The sequence below is a fragment of the Dichomitus squalens genome, assembly GCF_000275845.1.
Source record: "Dichomitus squalens LYAD-421 SS1 unplaced genomic scaffold DICSQscaffold_36, whole genome shotgun sequence".
NCBI classification, from domain to species: domain Eukaryota; kingdom Fungi; phylum Basidiomycota; class Agaricomycetes; order Polyporales; family Polyporaceae; genus Dichomitus; species Dichomitus squalens.
The window spans coordinates 140,443-155,552 of NW_006766918.1; the positions used below are offsets into that span (position 1 = coordinate 140,443).

Sequence of the window (15,110 nt, forward strand, 5' to 3'; positions counted from 1 at the left end):
ACACGAGAGTCTATAATCTCGCTCGCCAGCAGCATTGTAGCGCACATTCCCGGGCTGTTTTGTGCTGAGGGTGACTGCTGCCTTTGATATTATGAGGATTACCGCTGTGCTCAAGGCATGACTCGTGAGGAGTCAACACATCCATCCAGGAATTACCAGGCCATGCCATGGCAGCCAAGCATAGGCTCGAAGTAACTGAAGTCACGGCTGTCCCGGGACCTCCCGGTCCTACGAGATACCAACTTTGGTAGCTATGACATCATCAATGGAGCTAGCCCGCGAGCTGGCTTGAAAACGAGCTGACGATCAGCTCGTTTCTAGGCGTTTCGGCTTAGCTTAGCTTCTTGCAACAAGCTGGGCGTCTAGTTGGCAAGCTGAGCTAGCTGGATAAGCCGGCCCGGCTTGGCGGCAACACTACGTACCAACCGCTGAAAGTGCTCGGCCATGCCTGACGCTTCGATACCACTGGATCGGAACTGCGATGCAGGCGGATGTTCTCTTCGGACAAAATGTTGCAAATGGTACGCGAGGGCTCGGGATCGGAATGCTGTCGGACTCGTGTGAATGCGCCGATTGCTGAACAGGTCGATCCTGTTCTCCGTTCTTCCATAATCTGAAGATCAACAATAACGGCACCTTGTTGTACTAGTGATTCGGCGCTGGAAGTTGGCTGATTCGGCGCTTCTATGCTTAGTTAGAGCCACCTCCCACGGAGATCACTAAATCTTGAATGAAGACAGTTAGGCAATGGAAGATCGTAAGTATGATTGAGCGTACGCGCGCGGCTTCGGGCACAGATCTATTGAAGCTGCGCGTGGGCTGATATCAATGTGCGAGCGTCTCGGCAAGTGCACAGCCATGAATGCATGAACCAGGAACCTGACAGGTGTACGCGTCGAGCGACGGCGTCTAGTACGACCTTCTGCGTGCGTGAGGCACGATGCCGTTTACGCTCATCAACAAGGGCCGAGGCCAGATGACTCCTGTCAGGACTGCTCCGGACCGTCGCAGTTGACGACTCCCATTTCTTTGACAGTGTTGGGGCACTGAAGCACCCCGTAATCCCTTTATCTATATCACCTAGTCACGTAACTTGTACGTCATGCTGCCTCACGTATGTGTTATCTGACATGGCTGACAGGAACTAATAGCGATGTCATCTATAATATCGAGATCCGATATGAACAGACAAGCCTCCTCGCCACTGCCGGATGACCCAAGTCCAGCCGGACCCACAACAGCCACGCAGCCAACGGAAGCGCACAATCTGCTTCAACACGACCCGGAATACTGGCTGGAGGACGGTAACTTGACGATCATCGCTAGCAACGTCGAGTTTCACATCTACAAGGGACCATTAGTAACCAATTCGCCCGTCTTCAAGGACATGCTCTCCTTACCTCAACCGGACGGCACATCAGGCTCGCAGTGCATATGTGGGACAAAGCCTGCTGTCGTACATGTGTCTGACTCACCAGAAGACCTTAGGCACATATTCCGCGCCCTGCTCCCTGGGAAGACGCCACGGTACGCTCAACCTAGTCCTACCCTTTTTCATATAAATCGTCGTCATACTGTTTTCCAGCGTGGCTCCAGACGACTTGTCCTTCGACGCAGTATCTGCGTGCGTCAGGCTTGGGCACAAGTACGAGATCGATGAGATCGTGCAGCGCAGCCTCGATTACCTGAAGAAGTTCTTTGTTGAGAGCTTCGAAACGTGGGCACGAGTCGATCCTCCCCGTCCACCCGCCTTCGAGGCTAACCATTCGATCGGTGTGGTGAACATCGCCCGCATGACAAGCACTGATGTCCTCCTTCCCACCGCACTGATGGGGTGCTGCATGCTCAACTCGACCGAGCTCGTGAACGGCTTCACGCGCGAGGACGGCACCCAGGAGAAGCTCTCCGCAGAGGACATCGGACGGTGTTTCTTGGGGCGGGCGAACCTGATGTAGGCGAACACCCTGGCTACCCTTGGCGTATTCGAACAGACGCTTTCCGAGGGCTGCACGCGGCGAGACGTCTGCGGGCCGGTGTTCCTGAAGCTACTTGACGAGCTGAGGAATCATGAGCGGGTGGTGTGCACACTGGACTGGTTCAAGTACTGGTCAGACTACATCGATGGGAGAGACGACGACCGGAGGATATGCGCACGATGTTATAAGATGCTACAGGAGAGGGAGAAGGAGCAGCATCGCGGAATATGGAAGAGGCTGCCAGAGTTGATGGGCGTCGTGGTCGAGGGGTGGGCTGCAGATCCTGCGCTCACCGGGGAGGTTCGTCCCGCGGTAGACGGTGGAGCTTAAGTGAGTGTGCCCTCTGTCCTAGTGCTGGTTAGGCTAGACTCATCAGATGTCCACAGGCATGACCTTGATGACAGCGGGTATTATTCCATCACGTTCGGGGGTTCGCTGTCTCCTCTTTCTTTAATAGGTCAGGAACGGCACGTTTGTATCGATAAATAGCACCTGAGAGTCGCTGCTGACTGCGCACAACATGAACGATGAAACCTGCATATTGCAGTCTCTCCGATGGTTTCAACTCCTCAGACTCCGTTTTTCGTTGGCTGAAAGTGCCAAATATCGGTGCATCCTGGTTCACGGTCGCTGCGACATAGAGAAGAGCTCTCTTGAGGTCCAAAGACCTATCGCGATATTTGGATGGCGCAAGAGACGTTGACACCTCCACAATCGCGTGTTTTGATTCGGAGAAGGTGCGATTTTACGCAGTACTAGTACTGCGGCATTTCCCTGTCCTTCCCTTCATTCCATTGCTCTCCGGACAGCCCTCTTCTCAGGCCCCGCAACACGTTCCTGGCCGCGACTATCATCTCTCCAATACTTAGGCCGTGCTGGTGTATAATTTACGTCTTCCAAAACGGAGATGCTCCATCGCCGGACGGATTAGCCTTCCATGCCAGCGGCTAAGATGACAGCTCAACGTACACAGGTCCCTCGGGACGGCAACAGGTGATTGCAACGTCTCTTGCAGCACTGTATGGAGCGGTGGGGTTTGAGTGGAAGCTAGTGCAGACCATAGACCACTGACAGTTCTGGGGTCTCGCGATGTCAAGAACGGATGTGGGATAGTGCTCAAGCGGACCTCTCTATTGGATCTAGCGGTGTATTCTCTGACGCATTTTCCACAGGGTTGAGGTTTCACAATCTTATAAAGGCTCTGCGAGAGAATCCCGGGTCCTCAGGCCCCAACACCTCTCATTGCATCTGCTCCCCCCTCCACCTAACCTCAATCGCTGAAAAATGGCTGCTCTGACCATCGAGACCGGTGTCTGTCAGTCCTTTCTCGGAGTTGGCGTTCGTTGTGGTCGGCAAGACGCTGACGTGCTGCTGCAGATTTCATCCAGAACGCCGGCACTGGCACCGTTCTGGACCTCACTAATGGTACGGCAATCGTCCCATTCCACACCTCCAAGTTGCCGCTAACCATGTGCTCTCTCGCCAACAGGATCCAGCGCCAACAGTGCATAGCGTTTCCGCGTACTCCGCCTCCAGTCTCACTCGCTTACACCAAATCGCATATTTGTCAGGTACCAAGGTCCAGGGCTTTACCAAGCGCGAGCTCAACGACGTCTGGGTATCCGCGCAATTGTGGATCATCGCGCAAGTCCCGGGCACGGACGAGTACACGATCCAGAACGCGAACAGCCGCACCTACCTCGACTTGACTGGGAGTACGTCACTGGCTACTTAATGGTTGTTTTTCCGCCTTTGACGTACTTGTGTGCTCCACTGCAGGCAACATCCAGAACGGAACGCCCCTCATCGGTTACCAGCCCACGGGCAACCCGAACCAGCGCTGGATCATCAAGCGCAACAGCACCAACACCGCCTATGTGTAAGTCGGAAAATTTCCCTCCCTCTCCGTCTTGAAATTGACACTTTCTCCTGTCCTCAATAGCATCGGGAACGGCGCGACTGGCAGTACGTCCTCCATTATTTCTACGCATCATCAGCGACTGACGCATCCACATCGACGCAGCATTTGTCGATTTGCTCAACGGGTAGGCACCCTCTCCTTCGTTCAATACTTTGCTATGATACTAATGTTGACAATATCCGATACAGGGGCAGTGCCAACGGTACCACCGTCAACGGCTGGGCTGGTCAGGGACCGGCTACCACCAACCCGCACCAGCTCTGGCACATTGTCCGGGCTTGAGCTCGAGAGCTCTGACCCATATCACTAGTCCGCGACGGGGCCCTTACCTTGTCGTACTACTCTTTTTTGTCATCTTGCTCCTGGAATGTCGAAGAAAATGCCGTCGAAAACGTAGGAAGAGAGCGACGCCGAGTCGTGTACTATGAATGTCGAGATGCTGTTGCGTATTAGGCGAATGAAAGACCTTGTTGTATCCCTATCGTCTCACTTGAGAGTTGTCCCAGCTTTGCGCGAAGAGCCTCCCTGGGCCAAGGCGGCAACTAGTACTGGTCGTAACCCGCGCTGGCCACACCAAGACGATGCCACGACTCGGACTCAAAATTAAGTGTCCGCGAATCTCGGAGTTTGCCGCCCCATTGAAGCGCCCATGCAGGGTGGCGCAGTCTGCCGGATCTACGTGGTTCCCGCGGGCAGCTTGGTATCGTACCGTCGTAGCCAGATACACACTCCTCAATAGGTGAACATCCTCTTCAATCTATCTTCCCTCCAGGTTCTCACAATCCTGAAAAGGACCATGGCTGAACCACCGCGGAAGCGCACCCGCCTGGATGCTTCAAGCGGAGACCTGCCGACCTGCAGTGACAAGCCTGGAAGAACGAGACGTGACGAAGAGTTTTGGTTTGAGGACAGAAACGTCATATTCGTCGCGGAGGACACTGAATTCTGCGTGTACAAGGGCCCACTTTCCAAACATTCCGCGGTGTTCAAATACATGATTTCGCTTCCCCAGCCTGCTGCGGCCTCCGCTGATGAGCCGCCGGTGGTTTAGTACATCACCGAGCGACCCAACTGTTTCCGGTATCTACTCAGGCAGCTGATATCTGGAAGTCATCTACAGCGAGTCTTTGAAGACACTGGTTTACAGCCGTACTAAAGCCTACCCCTAGGTTCGCCCCGAAGACGCCTGACTTCGACACGATTGGCGGGCTCATCCGTCTGGGACACAAGTAACAGATTGAGGAGCTTGTCCGGAAGGTGGCAGACCACCTATTGTCGCATTATTTTCCCACATACGAGGCGTATGCTGCAATCACCGTGGAGGATAATATACCGGGATTCGATCCGTCGATACACCACATCGCCGTCGTGAACCTCACGAGACTGAGCGACACGCCGTCTCTCCTCCAGTCGGCGCTGTTCGCTTGCTGCGGTATTCCCCCCAGCCGCCTAGTGCAAGGTTTCGAGCGAGAAGACGGCGTGCAAGAGCAGCTGTCCCTGGACGATCTTATTCGCGTACTCGTGGGTCGCGCGGAGCTCACCAAGCTCGACGCGGAGGCCGCTGTTGCTATCTTCCGGCCTTGACCATCGCCCTGCTGCCACGAGATACAATCGAAGAACTGTTAGGGGGTTTTACAGATAGCACTGGTTGCGCCCGCAAGCAGAAACGGTCTCAAGTCGTTCGGGCCGAGTTGGGAGCTGTCATGGGTAGGCTATGCGAACGACCTGAATATGTTGTTTTGTCCGGCGTGCGAGAAGCTAACCGCGAGGAGGGAGGATGACAAGCGGAGAGATATATGGAAGCGTCTTCCGTCCATCTTTGCTCTGGAGGCAGAGGAACCATTGTAACACCCCACCGGGCCTCGTGTTCTGCTATGCTGTCCTTGTAGGTCCAGATCAAACAACGAACTTACGCTGGGCTTCAGCTTGCGTTGTAGGCACTAGCGGTGGTAAACATGACCCGTTAATTTGCCAATCCAGCCGGAGTATATCTCAGCCTATGGGATATCGCCAGAGTGACTACTGCTATTTCTGCTGATCAATACCAGTGTCATTCTAGGTTGCTACATATGCGCGTTCGGTCGTAAAGGAGAACCGTTTCCCAAAAGTGGTCTATCCCGGAGGCGCGGGCGCCCAGGAATCACGTGTGGACGTCTTCTGTTCGGACTTGTTGTCTAGTATGCATCCGTCTCTTCGACCAATGCTACCATCATCGCCGCGATCCTACCAATTGGTCTTCCGTACGCGTGCGCGAGTCTATTGTATGCTCAAGTTTTCTACTCCAATCCTTTCGGATACCCTAACCATCTCAAGTCGTTGGTCGGCCATGACGAAGCCGCAGAGGAAGCCCGTTCGCGGCGTCCCAGTACCTAGCCAAGCAGCCGTTCACTCAAGCCACAGCCCCTCTAACAGCACGATGAGGACGCGGGAAAATTCCCTTTGTTCGACTACGGTAACCTCATCCTCGTTCCTGGGTGACTGATGTACGTCGCCCTGTAGTCTCGCAGTGTCGCATAGCTTCGGTACAGCAAGTCTACAGCTCGCCCCCAGAGCAACACATTCTGAAGGGCATGTCGCGCCCTCGCCAAGCGGACAAATGGATATAATCTCTGTATGGTGCATAGACGTATGGTTATCAAAAGTGACGGTTAAATGGGCGCCAGAAACTCGTGCGCATGGTAAGGCGGTTCATGCCGAGCTAGTACGCAAAGCATGGTCATTCTAGTAGCTTGGTCGAGGTGAGCAAGTCGATGTAATTCTGAGCCCGAGGGTAAGTGTAGTTCTCTGCATACGGATACTTCACCCGTCTATGTGAGCTGAGAACTGAGGTGAGGTGCCTATTTGTTCACATTTGACATTGACAACGCCTTTGTTCCGGATCCAGTACATGATTGATCGTGCTACAATTTGAGGACATGTCTGAGCGGTTCAGCGCAGCGGAAACTAGGTCGCGGCACGGTGCATGGTCGATTTCGTGCCCATACAGCCCTGCATTTCAAGCACGGGTGATGATCCACAGTTGATTCGTGTTAGGAGTGACACTTCCTTCACCAACTATGCCCTTGATGGGTGTGCCGTCAACGACGCCTCTGCGGCCCGCGATATGTCAGCCCAAATACGCACATAATGTCAGAGAGAAAAGAATGTACGTACCCGGCATACAAATCGATAAAGAGCGGCGTAGACGCGCCTATGCGAATGCATCAGTTAGGATATCTGCTGAGCAGACAAGGGGGTGAGAGGACGTACTAGTAGACTTCGCGTTGAAAATGCTGTCGCAAATTGTGCTCGGCGTCAATTATCCTGTCTTGAAGACCAGATAGAGGGCAAACTCACACGTAAGCCGTACCGTTACTGTTGTGCTGAATCATCCAGTGCTGAGTGACTTTGTTAGTGGCCTCGTAGCCCACAAGGGGTGTCTCGTTCTCAGCGACCCCTATCCGTACGTAGTCAGAGAAAGGCACAAGGTAAGAGGGGGGACTACGCCGAACATACCGCCCTTCAGGTCCAAGAAGGTACGACTGTTCGCATTCTGGATGGTGTACTTCACGGTGCCCGGAACGCGGGCAATGAGCCACAGCTGTGCAGATACCCAAGAATCGTTGATCTCGCGTTTTTTGTGGCCCTGGACCTTGGTGTCTTGCCAGATTGAAGTCAGCAATCTACCTTAGTACGTGAGATGCACTGGAGGATGGTGCCTACTGTTCTTGGAGGATCCTATAGGCCAGAGAATTGCATAGGGTTAGTGGTAGCTGGGTGATCAGTACCTCGAGAAATGACGGACCGGACTCCAGGTCGAGGACGGTGCCCTTACCGAGATTCTGTATGAAATCTGGTGCGGAGTGTCAGAGTACCAGTGCCCGAGAAAAACACTGAGGAAATACTGACAAACACCGTCATTGATGGTTTCAGCAGCCATTGCGCTAAGATTCAGGTGTGATATCAGCAGATACGAGGAGGTGAGAGATGCTGGGGATTGAACTCTGGGGCTACAGACACAAGGAATTTATACCTCTTGGAGCCCTCGCAAGGCACCACACTTGTCATCCCCTCTTGCCTGTCACTCAACCTACAATACTTGGGAGGCTCTAGGACGAACGTGCTAGACCGCTTCCTCGCATATGCGGAGCTATCCCTTGTCTGGCTGTCACGGCCGCGCTCCGCATAGCGCCCATGACACCCTCTGCCTGCCTTTCTCCAACCGTACGGACCGGGACTCTCACCTCTCAGCGCCAACAACACCTCGGAATCCGCCGTTCCCCCCCTCCAAGCCCACCAGCGCTCCATACAGCGCCCTTTTCCAGCAGCACCACGATGTTCGCCACGTGCAGCCTCACGTCGGCATCCAGGTTCCTGGCGCTCTGTCTAAGCGTCTACATACCCCCGGCAATGCACCGCCACCACGCTCCCTCCCTCATGGCCTTACGATCGTTAGATTAGATGAGGATCACCCCACAGTAGTTAGTACGACATACACCCCTCTGACTCGTGCCTAGTACTTAAGCCCTCAAGCCTCTGGTCGTGCCAAATACGTACAAATAGCTACATGGTCTGTGCACCGGTCTACAGGTATATAGAGAAGAGCCCTTTAGCCCCTAGTCCCCATCTCGACCTCTTACGTCACTGGGGACTAGGTGAGTTACTATCTGTATCTTCGTACTTGTCAATATACTTACATCACTGGGGACTAGCCTGTGCCTGCGTGCCGCTACGTCTTGCTGGTAGGTTTGTGCCTCCGTGCCGCCCCGGCCCTTTCGACCCTTGGTTCGGTTCCCTGGTACGTCGGTGCCGTACCGTGCGAGACCCCTCTGTCCGCACCGTCGCCCGCCCTCTGCCTTGTATATTCCCTCTCTCTCCCTCTCCTCCTACGTCCTCCGTCTTACGCTATGCTCGACTCGGCGCCGATCGCTGAGCCTCGGGCCGTCGCGCCTAGTCTCCGCGACACTGGCCATCGGGGAAGAGCATCACCGGATGTCTACTCATAGAACCAAGGAACTGGGCACCTGGAACTGTCAACAATGCCATTGAATGTAATACGACTCGAGGGGACTGAAAATTCTCCAATGGGGGAACATGTGGAGAAAAATGGTCCATTTATATCTGGGTGACCACTATTCCCCACTGCATCGTCCTTGATGGAGCCGCATTAGAAGGGCACGTTTGCCCACATTGTGTTCAACCTTCTGTCACTCAAAGGGGGATTTTGGAATAGATATGCTTAACTTTATCCCATAACCGGGGTATCACCAGAGCGGCTCCCCGTGCACCTAAGGTGATGGAATGAGTCAGTACCTGCTATGAGCGGACAGATCTTCTCGCCCCACCTGAAGGAGTTTACCTCATGTCTGCTGTGAAGTCAACGATCCATCGTTCTTAAAATCCGGAAGGTAGCTAGAAGTGGCTTCTCGGAAGCACAGAGTTCCAACCTTGGGATAATTGAGCCCCAGGCCGATGTCTGCCAACCTCGTGACTCACGTTGGAGATTCACTCCTGCACTCCGTCCATTTGGTGGATTGTTATGTCATACATATGACGTACGCCTGTATCACATTGGCGATTCCTTGAATCGCTCAGCAGTCAGCCCGATACTGGTTGTATTCGGGGCGCCATCGCACCGGTAGGACGGGTTCTTAACTAAGACGACCGCACAATCCTCTAGGCAGACGGTTGCGTCGCGTGAGCGTGGGGCTACTACCCTGGACCAGCGTATGGTAGTGACGAATGCAAACTCCCATACAACTTCCGGTCTTGAGCTGGTGACAGTATACCAATTGGAAATTTCGATTGCTTGCGCGACCTGTCAAATAACGGTGTTACTAGACTGAATGCAGAAATCAGTCGCAACACTTAGCTACCATTGTTCCTCGCATCGTTACACCCTAGAACGGTCATCTGGTCTCGGCTTAGTACGCACTACCTCCACCGCCCCAGACAATTCTGCCAAAGTATGCTCGTCAGCTGGCCATACACGTTAGATCCCCCCTGGTCTCTGACAGGGAGGCACGACCTCGTCCGGGGCTCACATCTCCGTTGGGAGACGTGAATGTCTAAAAACAGGAGTGTCTCCGGAACTGGTCTCAGCCGAGGACAAAGACAGGCGCCAGTGGGGTCGTGGTGGGAGTCAGGAACGCAGTCAAGGGACACAACTAAGGGGCGATTTATGAGGCAGGGTTTTGACGTCAAACAATGTTGCGAATAATGGCACCATAGAAGCCGAGTAAAAGAACGTGTCGCGTATGCACGCATGTGACAGGACGCGACTTGCCATCACAACTGAGGATCACACGGGGTCAAGTCATTGGCGGTATCTACACCAGGAAGGACATTGTAAGGCCTCTGTTGGCTGGGCGCTAGAGTTCAGTGTGCGCCCTTTATGTCACGACGTGAAGGTGCTCACTAGTGCCGATCGAAGCCCAATCAGTCCTCTCATAGTCTCACGAAACGACATTCTATCCCTGTTAACATGGACAGATAGCAAGAAAGGAGGGTCCACCCGCTAGGTATGAACACCGGGATGCCGCCTTCATGTCCACGAGTTGGACGCACGGCCCATCAACCAAAGCGGTACCCGTCCGTGACGTTCTTCCACAACGTCCTGCAATCCACCGACGCATTCAGCCGGGATGCCAGCAAAAACGCCCCGCTCAATTTTCTGTCAGGACAATCCTGTGAGCCTGCCTCGTCTTTTACATCACGACCACTCGTTCCTGACGCACCTATTCAGACTGTATGTCTCCCTCGGAGGCGGCGTGAGCCGGTGCTTGAGCATAACCGGTATTTGCGCCCTAATCTCTGCCGTGATATCTGTCCATTCCGACCCCTGACCGAACCGGAACGGCTGCCTCGTGCCCGCCTTGAACGGCGTGCCAAGCAGGATCATCGACCGTACGTGTGCCTCTCGCATCACGTCGTTCTCCTCGCCGGTCAAGTATTCGAGCTTCAGGCTCCACTCGATACACGCGTCGTGATCCTCCGCGACGGCAGACGAGAGGAGGTGCAGCCAGTCGTCGATGAACGTTTTGGTGTACTTACGCGTCGCGCCGAAGTCGACGAGTTCTATCTGGCGCGAGCGCGGGTTCCAGAGGAAGTTTGTCCAGTTCGGGTCAGTCTGCATCACGCGAAAGACGAAGAGCTCGCGAAGACAAAGGTCTATGATGCGCGTCGCAATCTGTACGAGGAGGGAGGTAAGCAGCATTCAGCGCTATGCCGTCCGAACGTGCTGCACGTACGTCGTCGCGGTCGCGTTGAGACAGCTTGTCGATGATCGAGCCGCCCACGCTCACGCCATCCACCTTCTCCATCACCAACACCCTATCCGTGCTCCCCTCCCAGACCCACGGCACCTTGAACCTCCCATCCCCGCCGAGTTCTTCTCGGAACCGCCGCAAGAAGCTCGCTTCACGGGCATAATTACACTCATCCGCCAATTCCTCCTTCATGACCTGGATTGTCCGGTCCAGGAACAGCCCTGGAGGCAAGAGGCGGCCGGCAGTCAATAGCATCTTCACGTAGCCGAGGTCACTGTTGATCGAGTTGACGATGTTCGGGAACTGGATCTTGACCGCAACAGGCTCAGCCTTGCCGGTGGGCGAGGCAGAGGCAGCCAGCATGGCGGAGTGCACTTGGCCTATGGAGGCCGCGGCGAAGGGGAGGCGATCGAACGACTCGAAGTTCGACATCCAGGAGGGTCCAAGGGAGTCGTGCATGACTTTCTGCAGGGTATATGTGGTCAGAACGTTAGGAGACACGGGCTTGAAGGAATGGTCTTGATCGAACCTCCATTTGCCAGTCAGGCATGTAATGTGCGCTATCTTGGACGCGGCGGAAGATGTCCTCTATCTCTGGTGGTAGCACGTGGCTATCTTGTGCGCATAACTATCAGCCCTACAAAGGCGACGCATATATGCGCCACACAGACCTTGTATACTCATGAACTGGCCGAGCTTCAGTGCAGCACCACGCATCTGTGTCAACTTTGATACGAGACGCTTGATGTTTCCCTCTGTCAGCATGAGCGAGGCTGCGGCATGCCCGTCGGAACTATGCGTCGTTCGGCGGATGAGTTCAGAAGCAGCACCGAAGCTGAGCGACGCCGCGAGACCTGAAGCGGATGGAAAGACACCCAAATCATTCAGGGATGTTGCAGTAAGGCACATGCACACGCACCTCCGTAGTGGAAGAGGCGTCCTATTCGTGAAGACGGTACTTTGGACGACTGCAGGTTTCTGCTCTTTGGTCGGTCAAACATTATTGCCTAAGTATAGACACTCTTGGTCTGTGAATGTTATCCTTGGACGTAAACAGAAACGTACCTCTGCGGGATCTGATATTCCTGTGCAGGCGGCAGTATCTCCCACCGAAGGCACCTCCATCTCGACCGCGGAGCTCCCAGTCGATGACTGGTGCGACAATGTTTTTCCATGAGGCGCATCGTCAACGTATGGGGGCTCCAAAGGTACTTTGATAGGTGCATGTTGTGCCTGTACTCGCGAAGGGACAGTGTCTTCCCCCAATGCAGTCGAGTGAACGGTGTTCTCCGGGACTATGTTCGATATAGACTGCCGAAGCCGATTGAGGCCTAAATTGTTTAACGGAAGAGAACAAGCTCACCGCCAATGCGTTCCCACCTGCCCGGCTGCTGTCCTCCTTCGAGAGCGTCACAGTAGGTGGAGGCCCCTTCATCGGAGATATTCCCTCCCTCTCAAGGACAGGTGTGTTGGAGGCGACATCAGCAATAGTCGTCCGTGCTGGTTTCATCGAAATCTCCTCCCACTCCCGCGCACTACTCACCACCTGTGGATAGGGCTCGTCTCTCTTTCGTTTTCTAGACAGGCTTTCCGCGCTGAGCACTCGACTCGTCCTTGCCAGCTGGGCTGCGCGGATCTGCGCAGATTGCGAAAGGATGTCGCATACCGAACCCGCGACGCAAAGCCAGTTGTATGCGGGCCCTGGTGGCATTGTGCGAGAGGCAAGACAGGTTCAGCAAGCAGGAATCGCAGGATGCATGGTGGGTCCGGTGTCAACTACGTCAAGTAATCGAGCGCGTCGCATGCCGCGTCGTGCGCGCCGTAGCGCGCGTTTCGGGAGCGGTGGCGGGCGGTCCGAGCCCCGAGCGCTCGTTCCGGCCAACCGCGGGCGGCACAACCGGATGCATAAACCACCACACCGCCCGCCCCCCTCCCAAGAGGGTCACGCAGGCCCTCAGAAGACAGACTCATTTGTATCCAACCTTTTTCATTGCCGCCGCTATCGGCTGACAATCGTAAGAGCCTTGCAATGCACCCAGTCTCGAAATCACATTCGCACAGCAGCTGTTATGCGACAATCACACCTCCCCAACGCGAGTACATCATTCCTCCGCCACAGGTCTTACAGGTCCAAGAAATTGCTCGACTACTAATCGGAGACGACTAGATCATACCACGGCACGGGGCCATGTCGCCGAGTAGGGATTACTTGTTGCGAGTAAACTCTGCAGCTCCAACGCGGACGAGGTCCCACACCTGATTCGTGTTGGTCGGGCCAGTGTACTCCCAGCCGTTTACGGCGGTACCGTCGGCAGTGCCCCTTCGATCCGAAGCCATTACAGAGTCAGCACTGAATGCGAATGTCCGACGAATGTGAGGTGCGCACCCAGCCAACAAGTCGATGACCGCTACATCAAGGCACAGGTATCCGTCAGTATTTCGCTACCGTACAGAGCGAAGGAAGAGAGCGTACTATTGGTTGCAGAGTTAACTATGCTGTTAGGCACAACGAGAAGTATGAGTCATGGCACGATGAGGGGAAGAGAGAGAGGTGCGAGCGTACGTGTAGGTCGTATTGGCTGAGGTGGGCATGAAAGACCACTGCTGGACAGAAGTTCCAGACTGCGAATTTCCCACGACAGGCGTGGCGGACGCGTTTGAGCCTGTCACATCCACGTGTGTGATCAGGGAAGGCAAAGCAAGCAATGAATGCTCAATGGCGCACCGCCCAGCAGGTCCAAGAATGTACCGCCCTGTGCGTTCTCGATGGTGTACAGACTGGTGCCGTTGACCTGGGCAACGACCCACAGCTGCGAGATCACCGAGGGGTCGGTGAGATCGCGCTTGGCGTCGCCTTGGACCATCGTGCCTAGTGGGAGTGGGGGCAAAATCAGCGTGCAGGAAGTAGCGGGAACAAGTATGCGGACCGCTATGGGAAGAGCCTATGCGCCAGAAGAACACAATCAGTGAGGCAGAGAGGGGAGCAGTAGTGGAGAGGATACGGACCATTAAGGAGGGTCAGGACAGTGAGTGCGGCGAAAGCCTTGATGAAATCTGTAGAAACGCGCATATATCGGCCTGCAGTCGAACAGAGAGAAGGGAGAGGAGAGACTCACAGACACCGGACGCGACAGTGGTCATTGTGTAGCGATAGGAGTTAGTGCAGGTGAGAGCAGATGCGATGAGAGACGAAAGGTGTAGAGAACTGAGGTCTTGGGCCACTGGTGCAGACCCCCTTTATACAACCTGAGGATTCCGGATTCTCTCATCATCTGTCCTCGCACATTGAGGGCTCCGACTTGAGGTGCTGGTATGCCCGGTAGCCGATCATACCGGCTCAGGCTGCTGGCGTGAACCAAAATTGTGTCCGGAGTTTGAGCACCATTGCTCAACGGATGTAAATTCCGGTAGTATGGGTCTATCATCAGGGATCTTCAATGCCCGAATTCGTGACTGCCTAAGAATAAAGACCTTGCAACTGGAAAGTAGAGTGTGCATGGTATGACAAGTCATCCTTGACCCGAGTAAGGTCGGCATGCGCATCGATATCTGGCCACATCTGCCCATACCAGAGTTCGTATCAAGGACGATACAAGTCTAATGAAGTGATCCGGTGCTTACTAAACATTATGACAACTTCGACAATGCCCTAGGCGTACGACGGATCCTCAGCTTCCAATCCGATGTGAGATCGCAACTTGCAAGGCGTACCGTGATTACATCGGAGGACCGGAATGAGATCAGTAGTCTTGAATGTTCAGCAAGTGCTTCAACTTGTCTGCATAGCGAGACAATGGCGTCATGAAGATAGGCGGGAATGGTTGTCGATGAGAGCGTGACAGTGTGTCCGGTCTGCTGGAAGGCATCGGATTGTCGGAACCCCAGAGCCTGCCGTAATCATAAAAGAATGGGACGGCGGGGCGTCTAGGCCACATGGCGTCCACATGGTGCCGCGTGGCTGCCATG

The 15,110-nt window shown here is 54.6% G+C and overlaps 6 protein-coding genes across 6 annotated transcripts; 3 read left to right on the forward strand and 3 right to left on the reverse strand.

Moving 5' to 3' along the window:
* Positions 1 to 1,180: 1,180 nt before the first annotated feature.
* Positions 1,181 to 2,254, forward strand: DICSQDRAFT_109804 (uncharacterized protein; the record flags this gene model as incomplete). Its single annotated transcript, XM_007368483.1, has 2 exons — positions 1,181 to 1,541; positions 1,597 to 2,254. 2 exons carry the CDS (start codon positions 1,181 to 1,183, stop codon positions 1,953 to 1,955), a joined length of 720 nt encoding a protein of 239 aa, XP_007368545.1. The 3' UTR covers positions 1,956 to 2,254.
* A 1,006-nt stretch (positions 2,255 to 3,260) lies between these two features.
* DICSQDRAFT_172724 (ricin B-like lectin) lies at positions 3,261 to 4,179 on the forward strand (the record flags this gene model as incomplete). The annotated part of the gene is made up of 8 exons (XM_007368484.1): positions 3,261 to 3,291; positions 3,354 to 3,401; positions 3,466 to 3,480; positions 3,548 to 3,691; positions 3,756 to 3,855; positions 3,919 to 3,941; positions 4,000 to 4,021; positions 4,086 to 4,179. 8 exons carry the CDS (start codon positions 3,261 to 3,263, stop codon positions 4,177 to 4,179), a joined length of 477 nt encoding a protein of 158 aa, XP_007368546.1.
* Positions 4,180 to 4,693: 514 nt separating this feature from the next.
* DICSQDRAFT_172725 (uncharacterized protein) lies at positions 4,694 to 5,481 on the forward strand (the record flags this gene model as incomplete). The annotated part of the gene is made up of 2 exons (XM_007368485.1): positions 4,694 to 4,942; positions 5,134 to 5,481. The coding sequence occupies 2 exons, from the start codon at positions 4,694 to 4,696 to the stop codon at positions 5,479 to 5,481; spliced, it is 597 nt and encodes a 198-aa protein (XP_007368547.1).
* A 1,411-nt stretch (positions 5,482 to 6,892) lies between these two features.
* Positions 6,893 to 7,816, reverse strand: DICSQDRAFT_172726 (ricin B-like lectin; the record flags this gene model as incomplete). Its single annotated transcript, XM_007368486.1, has 8 exons — positions 6,893 to 6,986; positions 7,051 to 7,087; positions 7,147 to 7,169; positions 7,234 to 7,333; positions 7,393 to 7,536; positions 7,600 to 7,614; positions 7,682 to 7,729; positions 7,786 to 7,816. The coding sequence occupies 8 exons, from the start codon at positions 7,814 to 7,816 to the stop codon at positions 6,893 to 6,895; spliced, it is 492 nt and encodes a 163-aa protein (XP_007368548.1).
* Positions 7,817 to 10,449: 2,633 nt separating this feature from the next.
* On the reverse strand, positions 10,450 to 12,145 carry DICSQDRAFT_66527 (ABC1-domain-containing protein; the record flags this gene model as incomplete). Its single annotated transcript, XM_007368487.1, has 6 exons — positions 10,450 to 10,549; positions 10,614 to 11,065; positions 11,127 to 11,609; positions 11,674 to 11,759; positions 11,816 to 11,998; positions 12,064 to 12,145. 6 exons carry the CDS (start codon positions 12,143 to 12,145, stop codon positions 10,450 to 10,452), a joined length of 1,386 nt encoding a protein of 461 aa, XP_007368549.1.
* A 1,204-nt stretch (positions 12,146 to 13,349) lies between these two features.
* Positions 13,350 to 14,285, reverse strand: DICSQDRAFT_148933 (ricin B-like lectin; the record flags this gene model as incomplete). Its single annotated transcript, XM_007368488.1, has 7 exons — positions 13,350 to 13,464; positions 13,531 to 13,552; positions 13,618 to 13,640; positions 13,708 to 13,807; positions 13,870 to 14,013; positions 14,151 to 14,198; positions 14,261 to 14,285. The coding sequence occupies 7 exons, from the start codon at positions 14,283 to 14,285 to the stop codon at positions 13,350 to 13,352; spliced, it is 477 nt and encodes a 158-aa protein (XP_007368550.1).
* Positions 14,286 to 15,110: the final 825 nt, after the last annotated feature.